This window comes from Telmatherina bonti, assembly GCF_933228915.1.
Source record: "Telmatherina bonti genome assembly, chromosome: 11".
NCBI classification, from domain to species: Eukaryota; Metazoa; Chordata; class Actinopteri; order Atheriniformes; family Telmatherinidae; genus Telmatherina; species Telmatherina bonti.
This window is the reverse complement of record NC_136629.1, coordinates 30,683,441-30,705,914: the sequence shown is the minus strand read 5'-3', so window position 1 is coordinate 30,705,914 and position 22,474 is coordinate 30,683,441. Positions and strand designations below refer to the sequence as shown.

General features: G+C 42.1%; 1 protein-coding gene across 1 annotated transcript in view; it reads right to left on the bottom strand.

The window, feature by feature from the left end:
* Positions 1–22,474, bottom strand: part of LOC306762203 (ankyrin-3-like) — a gene marked incomplete at its 5' end in the record, with an annotated part of 96,461 nt that overhangs the window by 3,608 nt on the left and 70,379 nt on the right. Inside the window, 15 exons of the mRNA XM_079248626.1 lie at positions 151–242; positions 1,095–1,208; positions 1,344–1,427; positions 1,784–1,861; positions 2,141–2,303; positions 2,469–3,921; positions 6,293–6,436; positions 7,442–7,573; positions 7,968–8,042; positions 9,019–16,272; positions 17,410–17,491; positions 18,642–18,668; positions 19,216–19,338; positions 19,659–19,784; positions 20,872–21,100. Of these exons, the coding sequence (XP_079104752.1) occupies positions 171–242; positions 1,095–1,208; positions 1,344–1,427; positions 1,784–1,861; positions 2,141–2,303; positions 2,469–3,921; positions 6,293–6,436; positions 7,442–7,573; positions 7,968–8,042; positions 9,019–16,272; positions 17,410–17,491; positions 18,642–18,668; positions 19,216–19,338; positions 19,659–19,784; positions 20,872–21,100 (10,156 nt within the window). The 3' untranslated portion in view covers positions 151–170. The remainder of the gene's footprint in view (positions 1–150; positions 243–1,094; positions 1,209–1,343; positions 1,428–1,783; positions 1,862–2,140; positions 2,304–2,468; positions 3,922–6,292; positions 6,437–7,441; positions 7,574–7,967; positions 8,043–9,018; positions 16,273–17,409; positions 17,492–18,641; positions 18,669–19,215; positions 19,339–19,658; positions 19,785–20,871; positions 21,101–22,474) is intronic.

The following is a 22,474-nucleotide window of genomic DNA, read 5'->3' as shown; positions in this document are numbered from 1 at the left end:
ACAACAGGGAAGCTGCATGCAAAACTGTAGCACTGCGACCCAATTAAACTTTATTAATACACACCTACGTCACGTCTGCTGAAAAAATGTGAATAACAAGAGGTGCATGTTTAGACACGCAGACATGTCAAAGTTGGTAGGCTTGTGTACCTGCTAGAACATAGCCATCCCTATGAATGGTACTTTTTATCCCCTGATCTTCTGTCATCCTTCCGCCGGGTTTTCCTGGACCCTTCTCCTTGCTAGAAAAACACAAACACACACACACAAATGTGGTTGAAAGTATCAAAATAAATTACGACACAAGCCTGAAAAAGTAACCCAAAGAGAAGTGGAATCAGAGATCCACACACTGCAGCAACAGTAGTCTGAACTTAAGAGACTGTTTTTCACGGATTTGCCATTTATATTTGACATTAGCAAAGGTTAGTAGCAGCTTAGTTATAGGAAACATAATTAGGGCAAACAACACACACCACCAAGATACCTGAAAGAAGAAAAATTATGACCAGAGTTAGAAACAACAGAGTCACAGCACTCATTAGTCATCGTGTTGACAAACTGGTTAAATTCTTTGAAGAAAATTAAAACCACACAATCAGCAGCAGCAGCACAGTCAGCGTCCGTCTTTGTATTCAGATACAAAAGAGACCACATTTTCACAACAAAGCATGCAGAGGTGCACTTCAAATGGCTGCTTTATGTGTTTTTTGTTCTTATTTGCTCAAAAGAGAGAAAATGAGGACATTTATCTTGAGAGAATTAATCCATTCAACACTGAAAGAAAGAAAAATGATTTACACTATTTTCTTATTTTTGACCTAAAACTGCACTCAGAGGGGTTTAGAGGTCCAATTAAGCTCAATCTAACCATGATCTACGTCTTAATATTCAACCTAAATAATTGTATTCTTGCATAGAATAGAGGAAAGCGCTTCTTACTGCTAGTTTTTTCTTTGTTTACACACACTGTGTGATAAATTCCCAGTGCAGCTTTAAGCCAAAAGTTTGAGTTAAAGTCCAGCTACTGATTTACTCTCACAAAGAACAGCATCCCCTTAAAGAAAACAGTCAGAGGTAATCCTTGTGCAAACCTCTAGCCCATATTCCTGTGGAATGGGGGTGTGGTCACGGTCACTGAGCCACCTGTCACCTCCTTGGTTTTCTGGTGTGGGAGTTGACACACGTCGAATAACCTTCCTGATCACCTGCCCCACGTAAAAGGATGTTGACAAGAGGGAGAGAGAGGATCTGAAGGTGTTTGCTTGTATAAAAATAATGAACCCCTTCTGCTTGTGATATTTCAGACTGAAATGAGACACGGGAATAAAGCTGCACATTACTTTTCTACTGATGAGGTTACCATCGTGGTCCAAGTAGTGTTCCTCTGTCACAGACTCGCCTGGGATATTCTTTGCTTCTTCTCCCTGCAATTGTTAGTGGTTAGCTCATGAATCATAGCTTTTTTTTTTTTTTACCACTTCAAACATGACAGGAAAATAGAGAAAGAATCCATCCTCAGCACCACACTGAAAGAAAACCTCAACAGAGAAGAATGTCCCATGTCAGAAAGAGGCTGGGTTAGTCTTCAATCACCAACTGTGACAGGGTCAGTAACACATAAACACAAACATATTTGTGGACACAAATCTACGCACAGATGGAGAGCAGAGCTATCTGTTCATCGAGCAAAACAACTACAGCCCACACCAGACTGAGCAGGCTAGACTAAACCAAACCAACCCAAAGCCCAGCCAGCCTACACTCCAGGCTTTCAGGGTACCTTTAATATGAGACGGCGTCTGAAGATTCTGGTGGTTACAGTCTGTTCTTCCTCTGAACCGGAATCTACACTAACCCGCTGCACAGGGAGGAATTATTAGAGTATTACAAGACAAACAAATGCATTAGTTAGTTGACAGAATTTTGCTGATGACCTGGCTCTGCTTTATCTCTGTGTTTAGCTGCTTAAAAGGAATAAAGAAAAAAAAACCTGTGCCAAGGATTTTAGGGGTTTCTCCTGCAATAACAAAATGCAGTCCTTCAGACAGAAAACGATGTGGACTGGATGCTGTGTTCTTCCACTCCCAGAGAGATCTGGATCTGATTCTTCTTATTATTATTTCATGTAAAAATTTACCTGGACTTTTTTCTCAGACACTAGTGCTCCCTCTTCCTTCCTGCCGTTCGATGATTCAGATGAGCCGTCCTGAGGTGAGTGCTTTGAATTATCGCCATTCTGTCGCGACCTCCCTGATTCGCCTCTCGACGAGGAAGTGATGGAGTCACTAGAGTTCTCTTGACTGTTGGGTAAGAAAAACAACGTAGCGAACACCATTTTTGGTTAGAGTTTAATGCAAATGAAACGAGTCTGGCATGATTTTTCTTTTCAAGTAAGTTGTCATATTTCTGGAAGAGAAAATGCTTTGCAAGGATTTTTGATGAGAATAGCTGGGTCTGGATTTTACCTTTCCCGTCTGTCCAGCAGGTCTGAGCTAACACTGCGGCCTGGTGTTGGTGGTTCCACATTGACGCTGGATGAATCGCTATGCCAACCTGAAAGCGAACATAGGTCTTTTTCTGCCTGTTCAAGTCGTTCAGGACTCTCCTGATCCCTGGATTCAGTCTTCTCTTCATCCTCCTCCTTTTCCTCTGAGCCTTCTTCTCTCCTCATCTCCTCCAACAAGGTTCCTAACACCTCGTCTTGGATTTCTTTGCCTCCCTCCTCCTTTTCGTCCTCATTGGATCCAGACTCACTAGGCTGGAGTTGCTCAAGTGCTTCCACCCAAGCTTGAGGGGAGAGGTCAGGTACAGTCTGGTCCTCAGTTGCCAAGTCCACCTCTGAGGCTACACAAACATCTTTTTCACCCTTAAACTTCAGTTCTTCACCAGTGTCATCCATTCTGTCCCCTTTTTGGACCTTTTCCCCCCAGTTCCCATCAACTTTTTGAAACTCGGGTGTTTGATCGGCACCCTCTTCAAAAGTCTCCGTTTCTTCTGCACCCTTTTCCACTTCAGACCCAATTTCTGTCAGATTTTGGAGCTGTTTTGAGACAATCTGCATATTTTTAATTTCCTCTTCCTCACATGCTTCCTTCTTACATTCCCGCTGCTCATCTATCACATCTTTGTCTTGCTCTGGAAACTCTTTCTTCTGTTCCACAAAAATTATATTCTTCTCTGCCAGCTTAGACCTGTCTTTTATAATCATCTCACACTTTCTTTCTACATTCTTTATCAAATCCTGCTCAACCCACTTTTCGACTAATCCATTTCCCTCTGCTAACTCTGCTGCAACCATCTCGACAACTTTCTGCATTTCTTCTGTCTTCACTTCCTTTTCACCTCCCTTCAAACCTGCATCGTCCTGCGTCCCATTGAAACTTTCTGTCTGCACTCCTTCACCTCCCATGTGTACTCTGTCAGGCGATGACGGAGTTATTGATGACACTGATGAAAGTGAAGGGGAAGATGTGGAGTATGCCATGTCAACGTCTAATTCACACATTGCTGGGAAAGTGTGTGACCTGAGCTTGTGGGTGGGCTCCACTTCTTGAACAGATTTGTCCTCTTCCTCGCTCAGAAGCAGCTGGTCGTTCAGAGCGATGTGGGGCTTTCTGACCTTAGAGGGAAGAGGATCAGGAAGTTCAAAGGCAGAGACGGACAGGGCAAGCTCACATGGTCTGGGTGGGCTCTTAGGGGGGCTGTCTGGATCTAGGCTACTGGGTTCTATCTCTGGACTCCAAGGCGGGGGCTGAGGGTGGGTTTCAGCGTGGAAAGGCGTGTCTGGTTCTGGGTAATGGTGCGGCTGATGGTGGGCAAGGGAAGGATTGGGAGTGACGGGGAGTTCAGGTTCCAGGAAGTTGGGGCTGGAGTGCAGTGCAGCAGGAGACTGCAGCTCCGCTAGAATGCTCTGAAAATCTGCAAGTGACAGGATGACAAATGTACAAACATACAAATGTAGAAACATGCCACACACACACAAACAACAAGACAACACAATGAAAAACACACAAACCCTACCACAAACAGCATATGGCATGGACAATGACAAAGACTGGAGTGTAAAGCATGTACCCAGGACACCACTAGCTAAGAAATGATAAAATACATTCACACACATACATATACATATACAGTACCAGTCAAAAGTTTGGACACACTTTCCCATTGAATTTAATAGGAAAGTGTGTCCAAACCTTTGACAGGTACTATATAAATATACATATATGTATATAAACAGATCCTTTATTACAAAGCCTGTGTAAAAACTTCTTAAAAACTTAAGTATTAGAAATACACTATTGCACTCCAATAGTTGTTTAATAGTATTAAACGTGCTGCACTTATAGTGCCTTTTTTTTTTTTTTTTTAAAGTCGGAGGTTCATTAGTGGTCACATTAATAGCGGCAAGGGTGGTCTGTTACATGCTCACATGAGATAAATGACAGATGAGAGATGTGAAGAAGGAAGAGTGGAAGAGACGGAACAAGAAGGAACTGAGCGAGCTAAATAAATATTTCCATTTTAGACGGATCGATACGGGTTCGAGCAGGAGGTGGGGTGACTGAGGGTGCGCATGTGCACTGGCAAGCAGGGCAGGGAGAGAGGGAGCGGAGAGGAGGGGAAGAAGGACTGGGACAACGGGACCCTGAGGGAGAGACGGGAGGAAGCGTACACACAGAGAGTGGGGACACAGGGCGGGAGGATGAGCAGGTCAGCTGGGCCATTAAAGAGTCTTTGCTTGGAGAGGTGGTAACAGAAGGTGGGGTCGTGCATTTGGGTGAGGCTGGGATGGGTGAAACTGATGTGGTGATGGGATGTGATAGGTCTGGGTCACTGGAAGAAGATATGAGGGTGAGGTCTGTTGGAGTGCTGGCGCTTCTGTCAGGGTCAGCGTTACAGGAAAGGTCAGGTGATGGTCCTGGTAATGTGAGGGAAGGGGTGTGCAATGGGACCGGAGCAGGTGTGGTGGGAGTAGGGGAGGCTGGGACAGATGTGGGAGAAGTTGGAACAGACAAAGCTGGGAAGGGTGAAGGCGAGTTAGGAGCAGGCGAGGTCGGTAAAGGAGATGTGATGAGGGGGATTGGGGAGGACAGGCGGGATGAGAAAGGAAAAGCAGAAGATTGAAAAGGGTCTGCATAGCGAGGAGAAAAAGAGGGGAGGAAGTTGGATTGTTGCCGCGCGAACGCTGCTGAGGGTGCCAAGTCTTTGAGTGAAATGGAGGATTCGTAACTGGGAGAGCGACGTGGGGAAAAGGGACGGCAGTTAGGCGTTGTAGCAGGTGTGAGGGGAGTGGGTGGAGGGGTTGGTGTTGGAAAGATGGGACTTGTCCGCACAATGAAAGCTGCTTCAGTGCTTCTGGGAGTTAAGGGGATAATCACGCAGACTATGGAAATGGATAAGAAAAAAAAGAAATGCATGCAGAAAAGAAAGACAAAAAGGAGGAACAAATTAAATAGAGAAAGCACAGAAAAGAACACACATTTGCAAAAGACTGCAAATATAAAACATGCTGATGAAACAAGAAAATGAATGAACGATGTGAATAAATGAGGAGCAGGCACATGTGGATGACTCTTAACTTATTAAGAGCTGTTATGTGCTGTTATCAGCAGTGGGTACTGCTGTGGGGAGGTGATGGGATGCAGGAGGAGGAGAAGGAGGAGGAGGAGGAGGAGGAGGCAGTGTGGTTTCACAAGGGTAGAGATGCTCTCATCTATCCAGGGAAGGCTCAGAGGAACTGGAGGAGAACTAGAGGAGCTAAACTAAACCAACAGAGAAAAGCAAACTCTACAAGGTTATATCATTTCTACCAGTCAGACGTTACTGAAAAACACTGAAAGTAGTTTGTAATATGCAGCATGCACTTAGAAAGGGAGTTTTAGCTGTAAAATTTCTCATTTGTGACAACTGGATACAACGTTTAGATTTTTAGTGATGAATAAACCCCAAGCATGATGTGATCAAGATAAAAACTACTAGAGGACATTTTAATAAAAAAAGTTCTGCTAGTAAAGTATTATTAAAAACAATTGTTTCTTAATCTAAAAGCAAGTAGGTTGGAAATGTTGCATATATTTAGGTGGAAAATATACTTTTGATGCACAGAAATCAGGAAAGCCTTTAAAAACAGTAAATATCCAGTTGTCCAAGCAAAGCTCAAATCTGGTATTAAATCAGCTACTTCAAAGATTTGCACTTGGCAAATAATGTCTACAATCCATGCACTGGCACAACAAAAAAGGTAGCAGGGAGAGGTAAAAGGTCAGCTAGTAAAGCTAAACTTTACCATCAGCCTGATCCCGGAAAACAGCGTTATCATCGGCAAAACATCTTGTGCCTGAAATGTTACCATAGTCAAATATCGGGCCCTCCAGTAAAGTCACAATATCCATCCGATTGACTTTGGTTAGCACTGCAGTTAAGGCATCCGCTGTGGAAGAAAATAAACCAGCTTTAATGGATTGTCCAGAAAACTATTTTACAAAGAAGTTTGAGCAAAATTATTTTTCTGCTCATAATTCATCCTGAATTAACGCATGTAGTCTAGAAAAGTGCTTTAGGACTTAGAAAACTGACAGAGAGGGAGCGATGAGAGTAAACAGGACAGCAAGAGAACTTTAATGGATTACTGTAGCTTGTGAAATAAAAAAAAAAGCTACTTTAGCAAATTTGATTCGAAAGTGTCTTTTAAGGTGTTATTCATTTAATCAGACTTTATTTATGCAACACTTCACATAACTTTGTAAAATGTTTACAGGAATAACAGAAAAAGAAAAAAAATTCCAAAAATCTCTCTCTCTTTCTCTCTCATTCTCATTCTGTGAGGTAAATAGGTAGGTAAATAAAAAGTAAAAGTAATATATTAAAAAAGAACAAATTGTATTTTTCAAAACACTAAAACAAACTTAATGTAGGAAGTAAAAGAAATATAGTAAAATCAAACAAAGTAAATTTAAAATTACAATTTTTAAAACACAAACTACAATTAAAAGTAGAAGAAAATACTAGTTGAAATACTTTCAAAAGCTAAATAATGTCACTTTAAAAGACAACGTAAAAGGAAGGTAAGAGAAAGTTCTCTCTTTGTAGATTTCAGCTGCAACTTAAGGAATTCTTTAAAAAAAAAACTATCCAGAAGACCTGAGGGTTTTAACAGGCTCATAATTTAAAGGCAGTTCAGAAAAATAATCAAGACTAAGACTATTGAGAGCCTTAGATGCCAGTAAAAATTTTTTTTACAATCTGTACTGAAACTGATAAATTTTACAGTCAGAGAGTTTGAAATGAGTGTTATATGTGATCTCTTTCTGGTGTGGGTCACAACCCCCGGTGGGGGTCTGAGCTTCATTATCATAGACTATAACCTCTTTTTTTGCCCTAATAAACTTTAAGGATCCATTCAAGAGCAGAAACAACTTCTAATAAATAGACTTACTTGTAGCATTTTTTCCTTCCCGACTGACCCATTTCTTAAGAAGCATGAAGCTCTGTGCTGTAAGAGAGTTCGGGTTTTCTAGTCTGATGTGGTTGATTTCATCCACTGTGAAGTTCATCTCCCGAGCCAGCTCTGTGATGGGATACAAATACAACTCTAACTTAATCTTTAATAGTTCACATGAAGAAATAAAAAAGGCTGTAAGACATTAAATATGAATCCACTAGTAAAATCCTGTTTCTATTCAACTTCATATTATCTTAATGATCACAAGACGATGTAAATGTTTTAAACTTTTTTTTCCTTTTACCTTTTCTTTTCTTTACCTTCTTTTATCAGAGCTCATATATAAACCGACTGACGGACAGCTCTAACTTGGCCGGAATACAACTCACTACATCTTTTAGTGTGGAGATTTGGATTTCACCAAAAAAAAACATTTGTAGGGCCTTCATTTAGCCTCAAGATGGCAGTAAACAACACTGTTTATGGAAGACAGGATCTCTAAGACTTATCTGATTCTTACCTGTCCAGCTGAGACCCAGGTGATCTGCAACAATAGCCATGCGTAAGTCTGTTCGCTCACATGGACTCTGGGGACCTGGTAAAAATGCAGGACAATAATAAATTAATATAATTAATTTTATACATCCCCTGTATACTAATGTAAGATAAAAAAAAAAGAAAACAAAAGAAAACAAAAAAAAAACTAAATGGGTAATTTTCCTTTTCTGGCCACTTGTTCTCAAAACATTTAAATTGTTTTTTTTGTTTTTTTTTGACTACGTGATGTTAGCTATATCTTAGCATATCTGTCAGTTTGAACAGATTTTCCTATATATGCAGTTTTATTAACATTTATCAAGGTTGCACTTAACTAATTCACTTTTAAAATATTTTTATTACTTTCCAGAGATGGCAAGAAAAGGATATTTCATACTTGAGACATTATGGGCAACTTAAATGTGTCCATAGAGTAAGTGGTGCTCTGTGACTGTTTGTGGTATGTATCCTCTAAGCAGGCAGTAACTGTCATGAGAACCACACAAAACACAACATAACATGACTCTCAAGGACAGACTCGTAGTTCTACAAATCTAGGGTGGAAAAGTCTATGTTAGAATCTAAAATGTCAACATGCGAAGACACTTTGTGTTTTTTTTTGTAAACACTAGTTAGTTCCAAGGAAAATAATATGACATTCTATGACAAACTACTACAATAACTGAGTAACCACCCCGCACAGACAGACAGACAGACCAGGGAGTGGTCAAAACAGGGGGCTGGTTGTGGCAGTGACCAGCCATTACTACTGGCATGCTCACTCCCTCATACAGAAGTTTTACAGGGGAAAGAGGGAAACAGGAGAAAGAGAATCTTGCAACATGGACAGTACAGTACACAGTACATCAATGACAAGAAAAGAAATTTTAATGACAGCTACTGTTCTGAAGAGAATATGTAAACACGCCACAGGCATTCCAGTCATTAAACGATCACAACGATGTCATGCAACTAAAAGTGAAATATTCAAATATATAGATGTATTTTAAACATAGTGTGAAAGTTTTACAAACTAGGCTTGATCTCCGCGATGGGAGGCGTTCGAGACCCTGTGAGTCCCTGACTGCCCTCCTTCCCACCAGTCCGCCTACTCCTCCTGCTCCTCTCACTGCCGGAGGCCCTGTCCGTCGTCGCCACCTTTGCCCTTACGGACGCGGCCCCGGCCTCAGCCCTCGAACCTCTACCAGACCTGGATGAGCGGGAGGGCTGGGAGGGCTGGGAAGGCTGGGAGGCGTCCGACAGAGAGGTGCTCCGGGAGGTGCTGTCTTCCTCCGACTGCTCTGTCTGCGTCTTTTTCTCCTCGTCTGACAGGCGGTCCACCAACTTTAGCGTCTCCCCGCTAATGTCTTTAAAGTATTCGATGGTGCGTTTACAAATCTCACTAGGGTTTTCCTGTCTGCCCTGCCTACTCGTGGCCTCGCTTGTGACACTGCTGACCTGAGGCCGGTTCTTAGATGGGAGTCTTGTTGGCAACTGTATGGCTGATCTATGTGTGTTTAATGTCTTTATTGGCTGCGAGGTAACTCGAACTGAAAGAGGTGAGCTAGCTGGGGAAGCAATGCTACTTTTCTTAAATTCCTTGACAGGTATCCTAGACCTGGGCTCTACTTTGGCTATGGCTGGCTCTCTTTTCCTGACCTCTGCTGTTACTATTTGTTTGGGCTTCTGTTTCCCAATGGCTGTTCCCTGTGTATGAAAGGTCCACCCTGATGCTTTCACTGGAAGTCTTGACTTGGGCTGCTTCATCTCATTTTCTTTAACTGTTTCATTTTTCTGCTCCTGCACCTGACTGCTGCTGTGCCCTTCCACACTCTCATCTAAATCCCTGCAGCAGAGTGTTTCTATCCTGCTAGCTTTCTGAAGGGTAGGTTCAGAGGAGGACTGCAAATTAAATACCACACTACCACACTGGATGTAGTTGGCCTGAACACTGGAGGACTCCAGATTATTGTTGTTGTTGCAGTTTTCAGAGGGGTAATCTCTTCTTTCTAGTCTTGGCTCAGTGTGACTGCCAGACTGTTTATCTGCACACTGGGCTTCTATACTAACTCTCTCTGGCACCATCTGACTCACTGACATCTCAGTTTTGCATTCGGTGAGATCCCCTGAGTCTTTTTTCACAGTTATAGAGGCAGCTATGCCCATTTTAATAGGAGTGCGTAATTTGGAATCAACCTTAGAGGCTGTGATTGTACATGAGGAGGCAGTCTCAGCTATGGCTTCACAGGCGGGGGCATCAGTACCAGCATAGTCAGTGTCACTGCCAGGCTGTGCAGGGCTGCCTTTTGCTGTAGTTGCTGCTGGTGTTGTTGGTGTAGTGCTGCTGTCTAAGGTAGTATCTACAACCTTCACCTTTCCATCTACTGTGGATCTCTCCCCTGCTTTTGACTGAGAGGAAAGTACCCCCAGGATCTTGCCCCCTCTCCCCTTTTCCCCTGTTTTAGGGTCAGAGGAATGCTCACCAATCTGGAAAAACTGAAGCCTCTCTTCAACAAAGTCCCGCTTGCTCATGTCAATAGCACCACTGCGTGTCATCTCAAACATCTTCCCTTCGTGGAAAGGGAAGGGGTTAGGTTCACTAGTTGGTGTGCTCTCATCAGTTGGTGTTCGAGCAGGGGTTGTGTCAGGTGTGGTAGCCTGTGACTTGTCCTCCACTGATAAACCAAAGGGCTTGGGGTCCTCCTCTTTTGCTTTGGACTCAAAAACCCCTTCATTATCAACTCCTTTTGTCGACCAGGGATCAAAGTCCAGACCTTTGGTGGCAACAGTTTTAAAAGTTGAGTTCAGCTCCTCTTCAAGTTGGTAGCCAAAGTAGTTTTCGCAAAAGCCCTGCCTATCTGGATGTCTTCCTTCAAGTGTGTAATCTTTTTCATCTCCACTACCTTTTGCTGCAGATGCACCACTTTTTGTTTTTCCATTATCAGCCCCATCTTCACATTTCTCTTCCTCTATCACTTCGAGCTTAGACTGACTAAATGAGCGGTCGGTGGTTTTTCCATCATTAGACAGACTTGAAGTTTTAGGGTCCTCACTCAGTCCATCATCCTCATCCTGAAGGTCATAACCATCTAAAGAGTCTATTTCAGTTGCATCTGTGTCGTGGGAGAACTCGGCTGTGGTTGCTATGGAGCAGTCAGTGATTGACTGGTCATTGCCATTTTGTTCTAAGTCAGCATCCTCCGCCTTTACAACACCATTAACCCCAGACTCTTTATTATTTCCATTCTTCTCTGATCTTTTGTGCTTCTGGCGTTTTTCTCCTTCTTCTTTCATTTTGAAGGTGTACTTTTTAATAGGGATGGGATGGAAGACAGACTCATCATCACTGGAGTCACTATTTTCGGCTCCAGGGGGGATTGGGGATGGAGGCTGGACCCTGATGATTGGCTCAGCTAAGAGATGTCTATCATGCTCTTCTTGAAGGTTCACCTCAATCATTTCTGTTTCTGCCTCAGAAGAAGCACATGAACCCCTTTTCTCAGGATCAGACCGCTCTGCCTCTAAAGGAGGAGGTGGTGGAAATTCTATATAAGCCACTCTCTTGTCCTTTGACTTCCCTCTGTCTCCGCTTAGCTTCCTATTGTGATTCTCTGGGGAAGCTGGCTTAGATTTCTCTTTTGAGGGCTCTTTATAGATAAAGGTCTTTCCCTCTGACTCTTCAGATTCCTCTGGGATAGGGCTTGGCATGCCAGGCATGAAGCCTATCACAGATTCTGGCGTTCTGGATGTCAGACTAACTTCCTCTGAGCTGGGGGTCTCAGGAGTAACAGGACTTTTCCCAGAGCTGTCCATGAAAGTCACTTGTTCTAGAGTGTCATCTTCTGGACTTCCTTGAGGAGAAGGAGACTGCTTTTGTTTGACAGAGTAAAATGCCCCCCTAGTTTCATGCACTGTTCTACTCTCATGGCTTACTATCTTTTTGTATGTTCCCAGTTGCCCTGAGGCCGTTTCCTTCTCATACTGTTTCCCTACTTGGATGCTGACATACACAGGCAAAGGTTTAATGTCTTTGAAACCCTCTGTGACAACTACAGGAGTTACTTGTTCCAAATACTCTACTTGGTCACCATCAACACCATTGCACACTACATTTGACTGGCTACTGTCTGATGAGCCTGTGGATTTTCCTACCGATGATCCACGAGTAGACTTATTGGATTCAGAGCTACTGTGTAACCGATTTCTAGCTGAAGTAGGTTTGTGAGACCCAGACTTTTCATGATGTTCATCAAATCTTAAAGATGTGGATTTGCTATTTTCTGAAAAATTAGACGTCTTTCTTACTGGAATTTGCGATTCCGAGTTTTTTTTTAGACTATCATTGCTATTTGGACTTTCTCGAACAACAAATTCAGTGTAGATTATTTTCTTAGTCGTTTCTTGTCTTTGGGATTCACTGTTATTGCGATCTTTTGTACTTTCATGTATAGAAGAATGAGAAAGTTTGGGAGATTGGGGTTTATAGTGTCCATACCCTTGGCTCTCCCATGTTTTGAACAACTTGTTCTCTTCCTGATCTTTTGCACTGACATCACACTTGGGTGAGAATTTATTTGACTCACTTTCTAGAGATTTCCTCTGACTTCCTGGAATGTCTGGTGCTTTTGGAATATTAGAGCCAGCAAACATCTGATACACAGGTAGCTTAGTTTCCTGGAGTTTTCTGACTGGAGGGTTTTGGTTTTGACAACCCTGAGGACTCCTATCTTGCCTTTGAGCCTCCTGCTCAAACTTTAGCCTCACTGCACTGACTTTGGAAGAACACATTTGAAAAGGTTTTGGACTCTCACTTCCCTGTAATTTGCTGTCTCCTTGTTTTCTTGGGTCTGTATCACTGAACTGCTGCAATACTCTCCTTTCAGGACTGCTGGGTAAGCTTGCACATTTTCTGTCGCTGGAACCAAACCTGTCTCTTAGCCTTTCTCTGCTCCATTCTTCCCCACTACCCCCACTCCTATATGGTGACCTCTCTGGACTACTTTGTGTTGAACTAGGCCCTGATCGTGATTCTCTGAAGTCTGGTCTGCGAGATTTTTTTTCTGGAGACGAGAGTTCATCATTGAGCTGTTCTGTTTTGTCCCGAAAGAACTGAGATACCTCACTTAATTTTTCCTCTGCTTCCTTCACAGTCCTGTCCACTCTGTCCTCATACATAAGCTGTTCTCTTTCCTTACTCTGAGCATCATCAGACACTCGCATCCAAACAGACTGCTTTGGGCTACCAGGCTCAGAGGAATACTGCACAAGTGTGAGTTTATCAAAGCTATCATCAACATTGGCCATTCGTCCAGATTTGTCAAAGACATTTCTTGATGATCTGAAGACATACTCTGTTCTGGGCCCTGCTGACCTGCCCTCACTGTGGCTGCTTCTGTCTGGTGAGTGGAAACGAGATCTATCTCTTAGATACTCTTCTGTGTCAGAATGAGACTGGTCTAATTTCTCAGAAAGTAGCATTTTCTCAGCAAAATTGTAGGACTCCCCCCTTAGCTCTGATAATTCGTCCTCATTGTACTCTACAGACTGCTGGCTAAGAAGCTTCAGTGCTTTGTAAGAGTCATCCGCCATGAGCTGGGCAGAACTAGGACGACTGTCTTCTTCCTGGGACATAGGTGTGTGCACTCTGGGGGAGTCAAGGTAGACTGGAAGTGACTCTTCAGGCTCTTCATCTTCTTGTCTACTCCCTGGGTAGTAATACATTTCCTTCTCGGTTTGGTTTTTTGTCTCCCTGATAATGACTTCTGTTGGTTCTGTTTTATTGCCCTTTTCAATGTGAACCTCAATTATTCTTTCAACCTTCGGTTTGGAGTTGATGTCATCAAGGACCCTTTGTGATGTTTCATCATTGCCGGACTTGTGTTCAAACAATCCGGCCAGTTCTCTAGATGGGTCTTTGCCTGACTGAAAAGCCTTCATTATGTCATGCACAGACATAGTTTCTTCACATCTTTCTGATGCTGCTTCTTTTCCAGGTGGTTTATGGTAGACCATTCTGGTGGTGGTAGTGATGTGAGTTTCCTCCTTTACCCTCATCCCTTTCCCCATTGGATCTTCATCAGGGCTAACTTTTACTGTATAACATTTATTCTGGTCTGGGGTTGATGGAGATTGAATCTGATGGCTTTTAGAATCTGAATCAATATATCTGACAGGATGTGCATCCTCCATTGCAAGCTGTTTCTCATCCTCTGGCTCATAGCTTCTGATAACGTGGACAACCTCAGTCCTAGTCTCAGTGATGACTGGCGGAACTGGGATGTCTTGAAAAAGGGCTTTGGGACCCATGCCTTCGGCACTTTGTGGGGCAGAAGGTGTCCTCTCACTCCTGGTCTCAAACCCACTGTCTGAGAGAGGACTTTTGTCCTGTTCGTGTGAGATGTCATCAGGGGATTCTAGTACAGTTTCTGCTCCAAAAAGTGCATCTGCGACTTTACTTATTTCTTTGTCTGAAGGGGAAGACCGCATGTTTGTTGGAGGCATTTTCAGCTTGTGCTCCTGAACTGCTATTGTTGGCTTTAAGACTCGTTTCTGCTTTTCTTTGCCCTCTCCTTCTCTTTTGCCTTCATCTGCTTTATGTTTTGTGTCGTGCATTTTGGAGAAAGAGCTGCTGCCCACATCATTAGCAAGGTAGTCAACAACTTTGGAGAGATTGAAATCTCTGTCAGGTATTATTTTGGTTTTGGCTTGAGGAACCACTGTCTCATATCTTGGTGGGTAGCTCCAGTTACTGGGTGGTTGTTCAACTTGTACTTTTGAGAAATGGATGTCATCCAAGGAACCCCTAGCTGGGGAAGCCCTACCATCCTTCCCACCGTCTTTGGTGAGGATTTCACTCACTTTTACCAAGTCTTGTTTTACTTTCTCCACAATCCGATATGGCTCCTCATCCTCTATTTTACTCTCTTTTGGAGAATCAGACTGAAATCCTTTACTGGCTGCTGAATTTGGGTCTGTCTGTAAAATGGCCGACATTCTTATTAAGTCCTGTTTCATTTCAGCTACATCCTTCAAAATCTCTTGGCTGGATGACAGTGGTGACGCAGTGCTGGATTTGATCCCGGGTGAAAAAACGGGGGCTTTAATGGGGGAAAGAGTTCTGGCAAAGGATGACTGAGAATTCATCTCAGGGGGCACAGTCTTTCTCGGAGACAGAAGAGCAGCAGCTGATTTGGATACCTCAGGTAACTTTTTAAATTGGGGCTCTGGCAGCACGTTAATAACAGAGTACACCGGAACAGTCATAGTACTAGATGTTACAGCTGTGGTGGCATTAGGGGGGGCTCTTAGAGAGGGATAAAGGGAACTAGAAGCTGATGACCTAATGGACTGGTATGAGGATGATGCAGAGGAGGACAAGGACTTCAGAGTGCCATAGCCTGCAGAGCAAGAATTAAATGTCTTTTCGACTTCATCAAATGCTGCATTGACACTTGTAGTTGCTGCATTGGTGGTCGCTTGTATTCTCTCTTGCAGACTGCTGGAGAGAAGAGATGTTGGGGATGAAGAGCGGTACTGTGTAGGAGATACAGTTCCATTGATCAGAGCTGCTGCACTTGGAGGGGTAGTGGATTTCAGTGGTGATGAAAGTGAGGCAAACAGGTTTCTTGCAGGAGCAGTGGCATCTGAGGCAAATGAACGCACTGAAGAGAGACCAGGGACTGTTTTTATTGGTGAGGAGGAAGATGTTGTGCCACTAGAGTTTCCCAGTATGGTCTTATATGACAACGGAGAACCAAACATACTTAGAGAAGATTTGGGTGAGGTTGGCGGGGTCAGGCCCATGGATGTTCTCTCAAGAAGAGCATTTCCTCCGCTAGAGGCAGTTATTGGGGAGGTCCTAGCAGACAATGCTGCCAATCCTTTGACAGATAAGGGGTCTGGGGCACTTTTGCCTGGTGAGGCCAGGGGACTGGGGGAGACCTGGACAGGGTACTGGGCTTGTTGGACAACAGTTTTTATGGGAGAGGAGATGGTTCTGTAAGATCGTATGGGAGAGGCTGTGTCACTAACTGACTTTACAGAGGAGGCAGGTGATCCAGGGATGTTGGTCTTGATGGGGGAGGCAGAGTTGATGGACCAGACAGACTTTAATGGAGAGGCAGAAGGCGTGTTGGATGACGAACTGGAGAGGGAGCCAAAACCAGACTTGGCTTGGCTGGGGACGGCGACAGGAACAGGCGACCACGCCTGATAAGATCTCGTTGAAAAGACAGGTTTGTGAGGGTAGCTAGAAGGCTGTGTTCTCGGCGAGCTTCGATCAGATGTTTCTTCAACAATAATTCCAAATCAAAGCAATAAGACAACATAAAATGAACATAAAATAATTTGAAATAAAACATAAAAACCAGAAAGAGAAATTTGAGTCAGTCAGAAAGGGAATTTTTCACAGCAGCAAGGCAAAATTTTACACATAAAATATAAGAAAGGCTCATATGCCAATGATGGTGGCTAAATGATAGAACAAAAGATGACAAATGGTACAGATGACAAAAGAGACATGATAACCAAATAATACAATTCCATTGACTTTTGATGTGCTCAATGTATTAGACTCCTAGTAAAAGTACCTTTGACTGTATCTGAAGTTATCTGTATTTGTTTAGCTTAATTCAGTATATTTAATGCCAGAGGACCCCACAAGTGCATGTGATTAGAAAAAAAAAAACTTAATCATTTAGTTATGACCTAAAATATGAGGTTGCACTTCACAAACTGTTATTTAGTCATTCATGTCCATCCAGTTTGCTCTGAGATAAAAAATAATAATAATAAAAAACTCCTCAGTAGACTAGGCTTATTATGTTATCAACAGCTCTGAGGTCATACTTATGGAAATATTTTACATCTTATCAAATTATACACAGCTGCAATGCAAAACTCTTGTGTGAGCATAGAGTCACTGTGCAGGAACTAAAGTTAATGTAAAGTGCAACCTGTTGAACAATAATATACACAGCCGTACACAATCATAAAGCCAATAAAAGAGTGAAATGGCCACTACAAAAATGGTAACAGTTCAAAGGAATATCTTTTATTTAACATGAATGTAAACACTTTTCTCTCAAATGATACATGAACAGACAGATTGATTCAGTGTTTCCACAAATGGAAAAAACCAACATGACAGTTGAAACAGGGAGACATATTTTCCCAAACATGGAGTAGGAAAGCGAAGCGTAACACATGGTAAACCACGCAAATGTTTCATGAATGGCGAATGATGTATAAGCATGTGTCTGGTTGTGAGAATAAATGGCTGATGATCATGTTTTGTCAGGTAGATCTCTTTCTATACCTATGTATATGAAAGAATCATGGAGCAATGAGACCTTCAGACACTAAAACTGTTTGAATTCACAATATCTCAACTAAAAAATGTATTACAGTAAAAAAGGTACACTCACTCGCTGCTGGGTCGGTCAAATAGCTGTAGCGCTTACGCAAAGCTAAGGAGGCAAAGGTATGACGTCTCTCTGGCTTTTCGGTCTGAAACAAACAAAAAAAGAACAAAAAAAAGCTTTAACATAAAAAAAATGAAGGTTTTGGGCTCTAAGCTATCAGTATTAGGGGAAACTATTAATATCAGCTTAGATATTACAGTGCACAGAAGTAGTCCCTTTCTTTTTAGTGAATCTATACATGCTGTTAGTACTAGCACATGGAGGTGCTGCAGGCGTGTCTTCTGGAGAGAAATGGACTATTTTCTTGCACTTCTTCATTTGCTGCATGTGTCAGTGTCCCCGACATGCAAACTATGTGTGACTTGTTCAGTTTGCTAGCAAGCACAAAGTTCAACTTCTAATTAGGTCTGGCACATCAACTAAAACTCCTCTTATCTTTGAAATGCATTCCTCAGTTCACTGTCAACTGGGACATCACAGTAACCTCATTAAATTGCAGAGAGTACAATAGTGTCAATTTTGTAATTATCATGAGGCACAAACTTCCTGGCATAATCAGATTGATTGCCTAACTTTAATGACAACATAGGCTGTGTTTTGCTACTGTCACCCAAACATACAGCGGTATGAATCCCTATTTGTTCTACAGAAAGTGAGTGGACATATGTGCAGTACATGTGTCCAAATTCTGAAATAGAAAAACAGCGCCTTGTATTAAATCTTTCAGGAAGCATTTTCTGGCATGCAGCTGAGAGTGTCAGTTTTTCTGTCACTCATAGGTCTGAAACACAGGAGGGTGAGGCTACCCCGAAGACACCACAACAAAGAAGAAATGGGCAAAGTAAGCGTTATGGTTTCAATATTTAGTTGAAAAATGATACCAGAATCCCTACGACTTAGTAATAATGATAAGGTCCTGTTGGGCATGTATGGGAAGGAAGATATTGATGAAAGCTGAGATGTGGCATAGCAACTTGCTCCGCTGGACTTGGGATGAAGACGGCGATAAATTAAAACAATTGCCATTCCCACACATGCACTACGCAGGGTCATTTTAATACCACCATAGCTGTGTTAAAAAAAAAAATGCAGTTAGCAGCAGATTCTTGCACACTCAGGTATAACACAAAGACAAAATATGTGCAACACGCATTTTTATTAAAGCCTCTGCAGTAAAGGCAACTGAAAAAATGACAGAAGAAGCGGTTCCATGTGATGATGAAGAATCTGTTTACCTCATCATCAGGATCAGACTCCATATCCTGTGGTATTCCAAGATGCATTGCGGGAGAGGAGAGAGATGACACAATGGAGAGCAGGGAATTTTAGTGAGCAGGGAGGTGGAAATAAAAACTCAGGGGATGAAAATGGAGCAGCAAAAACAACAAAATGCATCGTAAAAAATCTATGGGATTAATAGAGAAAACCAACAAGCAAAACAATAAAAGCAAAAGCAAAATAAATACAGTTTCTTGTGATCAATCAACACCACAACAAACAAACAAACAAACCAATCGGAACTCTTGTTTTTCTTTATGCAGACTTGTAGTGTGTCCACAATGAGCCAGGCAACTGAACAAAGCAAGATGTGCATGTGTGGCTGCATGTGTACGTTGTGGGGTCTTATGACTGGCACAGGCTTTAACACTGATAAAAGACAAGCAGCAGGCAGTCATCTCTAGGCCAAATGAGCTTCGGTGGTTTCTTTTAACGTCAGGACGGCATTGCGCTCGGTCTGGTGAATTTCTTTATACGGAGATGAGATGGTATGGCCTAACAAGATTTATTATCAAAATATGGTCATCCTACCTTCTTATGGGTTGGCAGTGTAATATTCAAATTGCATATTGCAGTCTGTGGAAGGCCTTTTGTTGTTTTGGGCTCTCTCAGAAAGGAGAGACGGCCACATGGCTCCTGACCCATATCTCTGATCTGTAGGGGATAACAAAAAGTTGCATTAGCAGTTGAATGGAGCCCTGCAAGTTTTCCTCCTTATTTCAGAAGAAGGAATTTCTGGGGTGATTTGTCTTTTTTTGCACACTTATAATCAAAATTGGTTGTACATATGTAGTAAAAATAGGAAAAATCAAAACAATCTTTCATTGGATTTAGCTAAATGTTTTCACATTATCTTATTTTCCTCTTTCAACGAAGAAAAGGCATCAAAAAGTTTTCTGTTTTCATAACTATGTGCTAAAATGCCTGTTGTGTGCTACCAGACAGAGCGGGTGATTGGGAAGACATTTTAATACCTTCACATTGAATGGAAGTCTGTTTTCCTTGAAGGAGTAGAAGTTAAAAACCAGCTGCTGGCCACTTTTGGTGAGCGGTGACAGGTTGCCATAGCAATCCACATGGATAGGCTTGCCCTCAAGAACCTGCAGATGTACATTGATTAAAAACGATATAATCGAAGCAAAAGATACCATGAAGGTTGATGAAAGCGATGATTGGTTCAGCATATTTGCATATGCCCCTTTCACACATGCACTATTATTATTGATCTGGTGACATTTAAATGTGTTGGTCATGGGTGAATGACTCTCTGGTGCTTTACCATAACATTTCATTGCAAAAATCTGTCCAAGTTGGAGCTAATTCCACATAAATGTCACGTTCGACATGACATGAGTGTGAACTGCTGCACATTAAAGCTGCACCTCGTGCTTCAGCTCTGTCAGATATAAATATTTTTAACACTCCCATCCACCACCGCTTTCTTTGAAATAAAGCTGTGCTCTTGTCGACTCGATCATCTGTTTCTTTTGGAAACATGAAAATGTGGCAATTAACAAAAAACTGTAGACAGACTTATAGTTATTTTGAGGTGATTTAATTTCTCACTTGACAAAAAGCAGTGATGGTGAGGAAAAATGTAATCAGTTAAAGCAAAAATGTCCTTTTTGTTTAGCAGCTATATGGCTACACCACAGTGTAGGAAGGAGACATTTATAGCTTTGCTGCAAGTTTGGCATGCTAATATCTAGTGTTAAACTGACAGAGAGGTTGCAGTCTAAAAACTAACTATTAGGACTATTGTATCATACCACAGTCCATCCACTGTCTTTTTGCATGTGAACTGCAAAATTGTGCAAACCATGGCTTTTTCTGTCACTATCACAGGCATGTGTGAAAGGACAATAACAGAAAATTTACAAATGCCTGTATGCCATCACTTTAACAGGTCCATAAATGTTATTCCATACGTGTGAAAGGCAGAGGTGGCAATTCCTGGTCCAGAAAGTGAAAGTTCTGCCATGTTTTTGGATCTACCTGTACATTTAGAACAGGCTAGTTTACCTGGCAAGTAACTCTGGTCATTAAATTCAGCTCTTTGGTGACTGGTTGGAACAGCTGCCAGACAGGACTTTTACTTTCTAGACCAGGAATTGCCACCTCTGGTGAAAGGGACTTTAGACTCTTATACTACTGAAGAGTGTTTGAATGTCAATATGAATGCTTCACCTCAATATCTTTGCTTCGGGCCACTTCCTCAAAGTTCTCCTGCTGTTCCAGGGTTTTGTCCACCTTGTCGTCTGTCATGCAGAAGCAGCGCAGCCGAGCCTCAATGGCGTCGTTCATTTTGGCAAACACCACAAACTTGGCCAGGTACGGCACGCAGATCAGCTCCCGGTATAACTGAGACGCTAGACTCACCGTCTCAGGAATCTGGTGACAGTCTGCGAGCCAGAACCTGAGGACGAAAGATTGGAAACAAGGGAAGATGTGAAAAAAAGTGGGAAGATAATGCAGATTTAAGAAAAGAAAGTTTTAATCATACATTTCATCAGACATCACAAGTAATAAGTCAGGCAAGCTGTATTATTTTGCCTTCAGACACATGACAGCAGTGTAGCAATCTAATTGCAGAATACCAAAGGGAGCTCTGTTAAAATCTAGCAGAACACTCACCACATGACTCAAATCTAACTAAGATGAGAGTTCATGACTTTGCGCACTGTAACCTAGAAGCTGATAAACTGAGGTCAGCTTAGCTGGTATGATTGACTTGCAGCCCTGCTTGCTGCAACACAGAAAAATTCTTGTTTATAAGAAAAAGGTCAGAGAAAAAAAAAAAAAAACTCTGTCTAGAGTCATCCAATTACACATAGATTCAAACATATGAGAGACTTTCTTCTTCAAAGAAAATTGGAGAGAGGACAAAAATAGGTAGCCACTAGAATAACTGAAACGCTTAGTTTAACCCTTTAATGTTTACACAATGAAAAAGGCCATTTCTCCATTTATCGATTTGTTTTGGACAAAGAAAAAAAGATTCAGTCCCTCTAAAGCAGCTTCTTTCTTTTTCTCTTTATCTCTCTCTTTTATCCCCCCCCCATAACAGTGTTGCATCATTAACATGTATGTCTCCTGTCTCAGCAGGTCTCCCTGGCCGGGATTAGCAGTTCCTGTTGTCTGTTGTCTTTCTGTCCTCTTCCCCCCACACAGCAGAGGCAGATGGCTGCCTGTCCTGAGCCGGGTTCTGCCGGAGGTTTCCTTCCTGTTAAAAGGGTTTTTTCCCTTTTAACAGGAAAGGAAGAGTTTTTTCCTTCCCACTGTTGCCAGTGTGCTTGCTCAGGATGGGAGATTGAGTTGGACTCAACTCAATCTGTTGGTTTCCTTATATAGGCTATTATGAATTGGCCTTCATTATGTTTTCCCCTCTGTCTGTAAAGCGTCTTGAGATGGCATTGCCGTGATTTGACGCTATATAAATAAAGTTGAATTGAATTGAATTGAATAGAAATACTGAAAAAAATGTTTTTAGCAAATAAGAGATTTAATTTAACAATAACAGTACAACAGGGAAATGTTGGAAATTTGAAACACTAGTGTGATAACAAACACTTACTTTGGGTTTTCCATACCCAAAGCAACTGGTAGAGATGGCTGAGGCAGGTTTAGTTCACAATTTTTTTAAAAGAAATTCATCATAGTCACTGCACATTTACTAATGCCAAATAGTAAGACCAGGAACTTAAAAAGTTCATTTTAACTTTTGTTTTTGATTAACTTATATAACAGATGATTATTAGATATAACAGCAATACCATCCTGTGTGCAATTA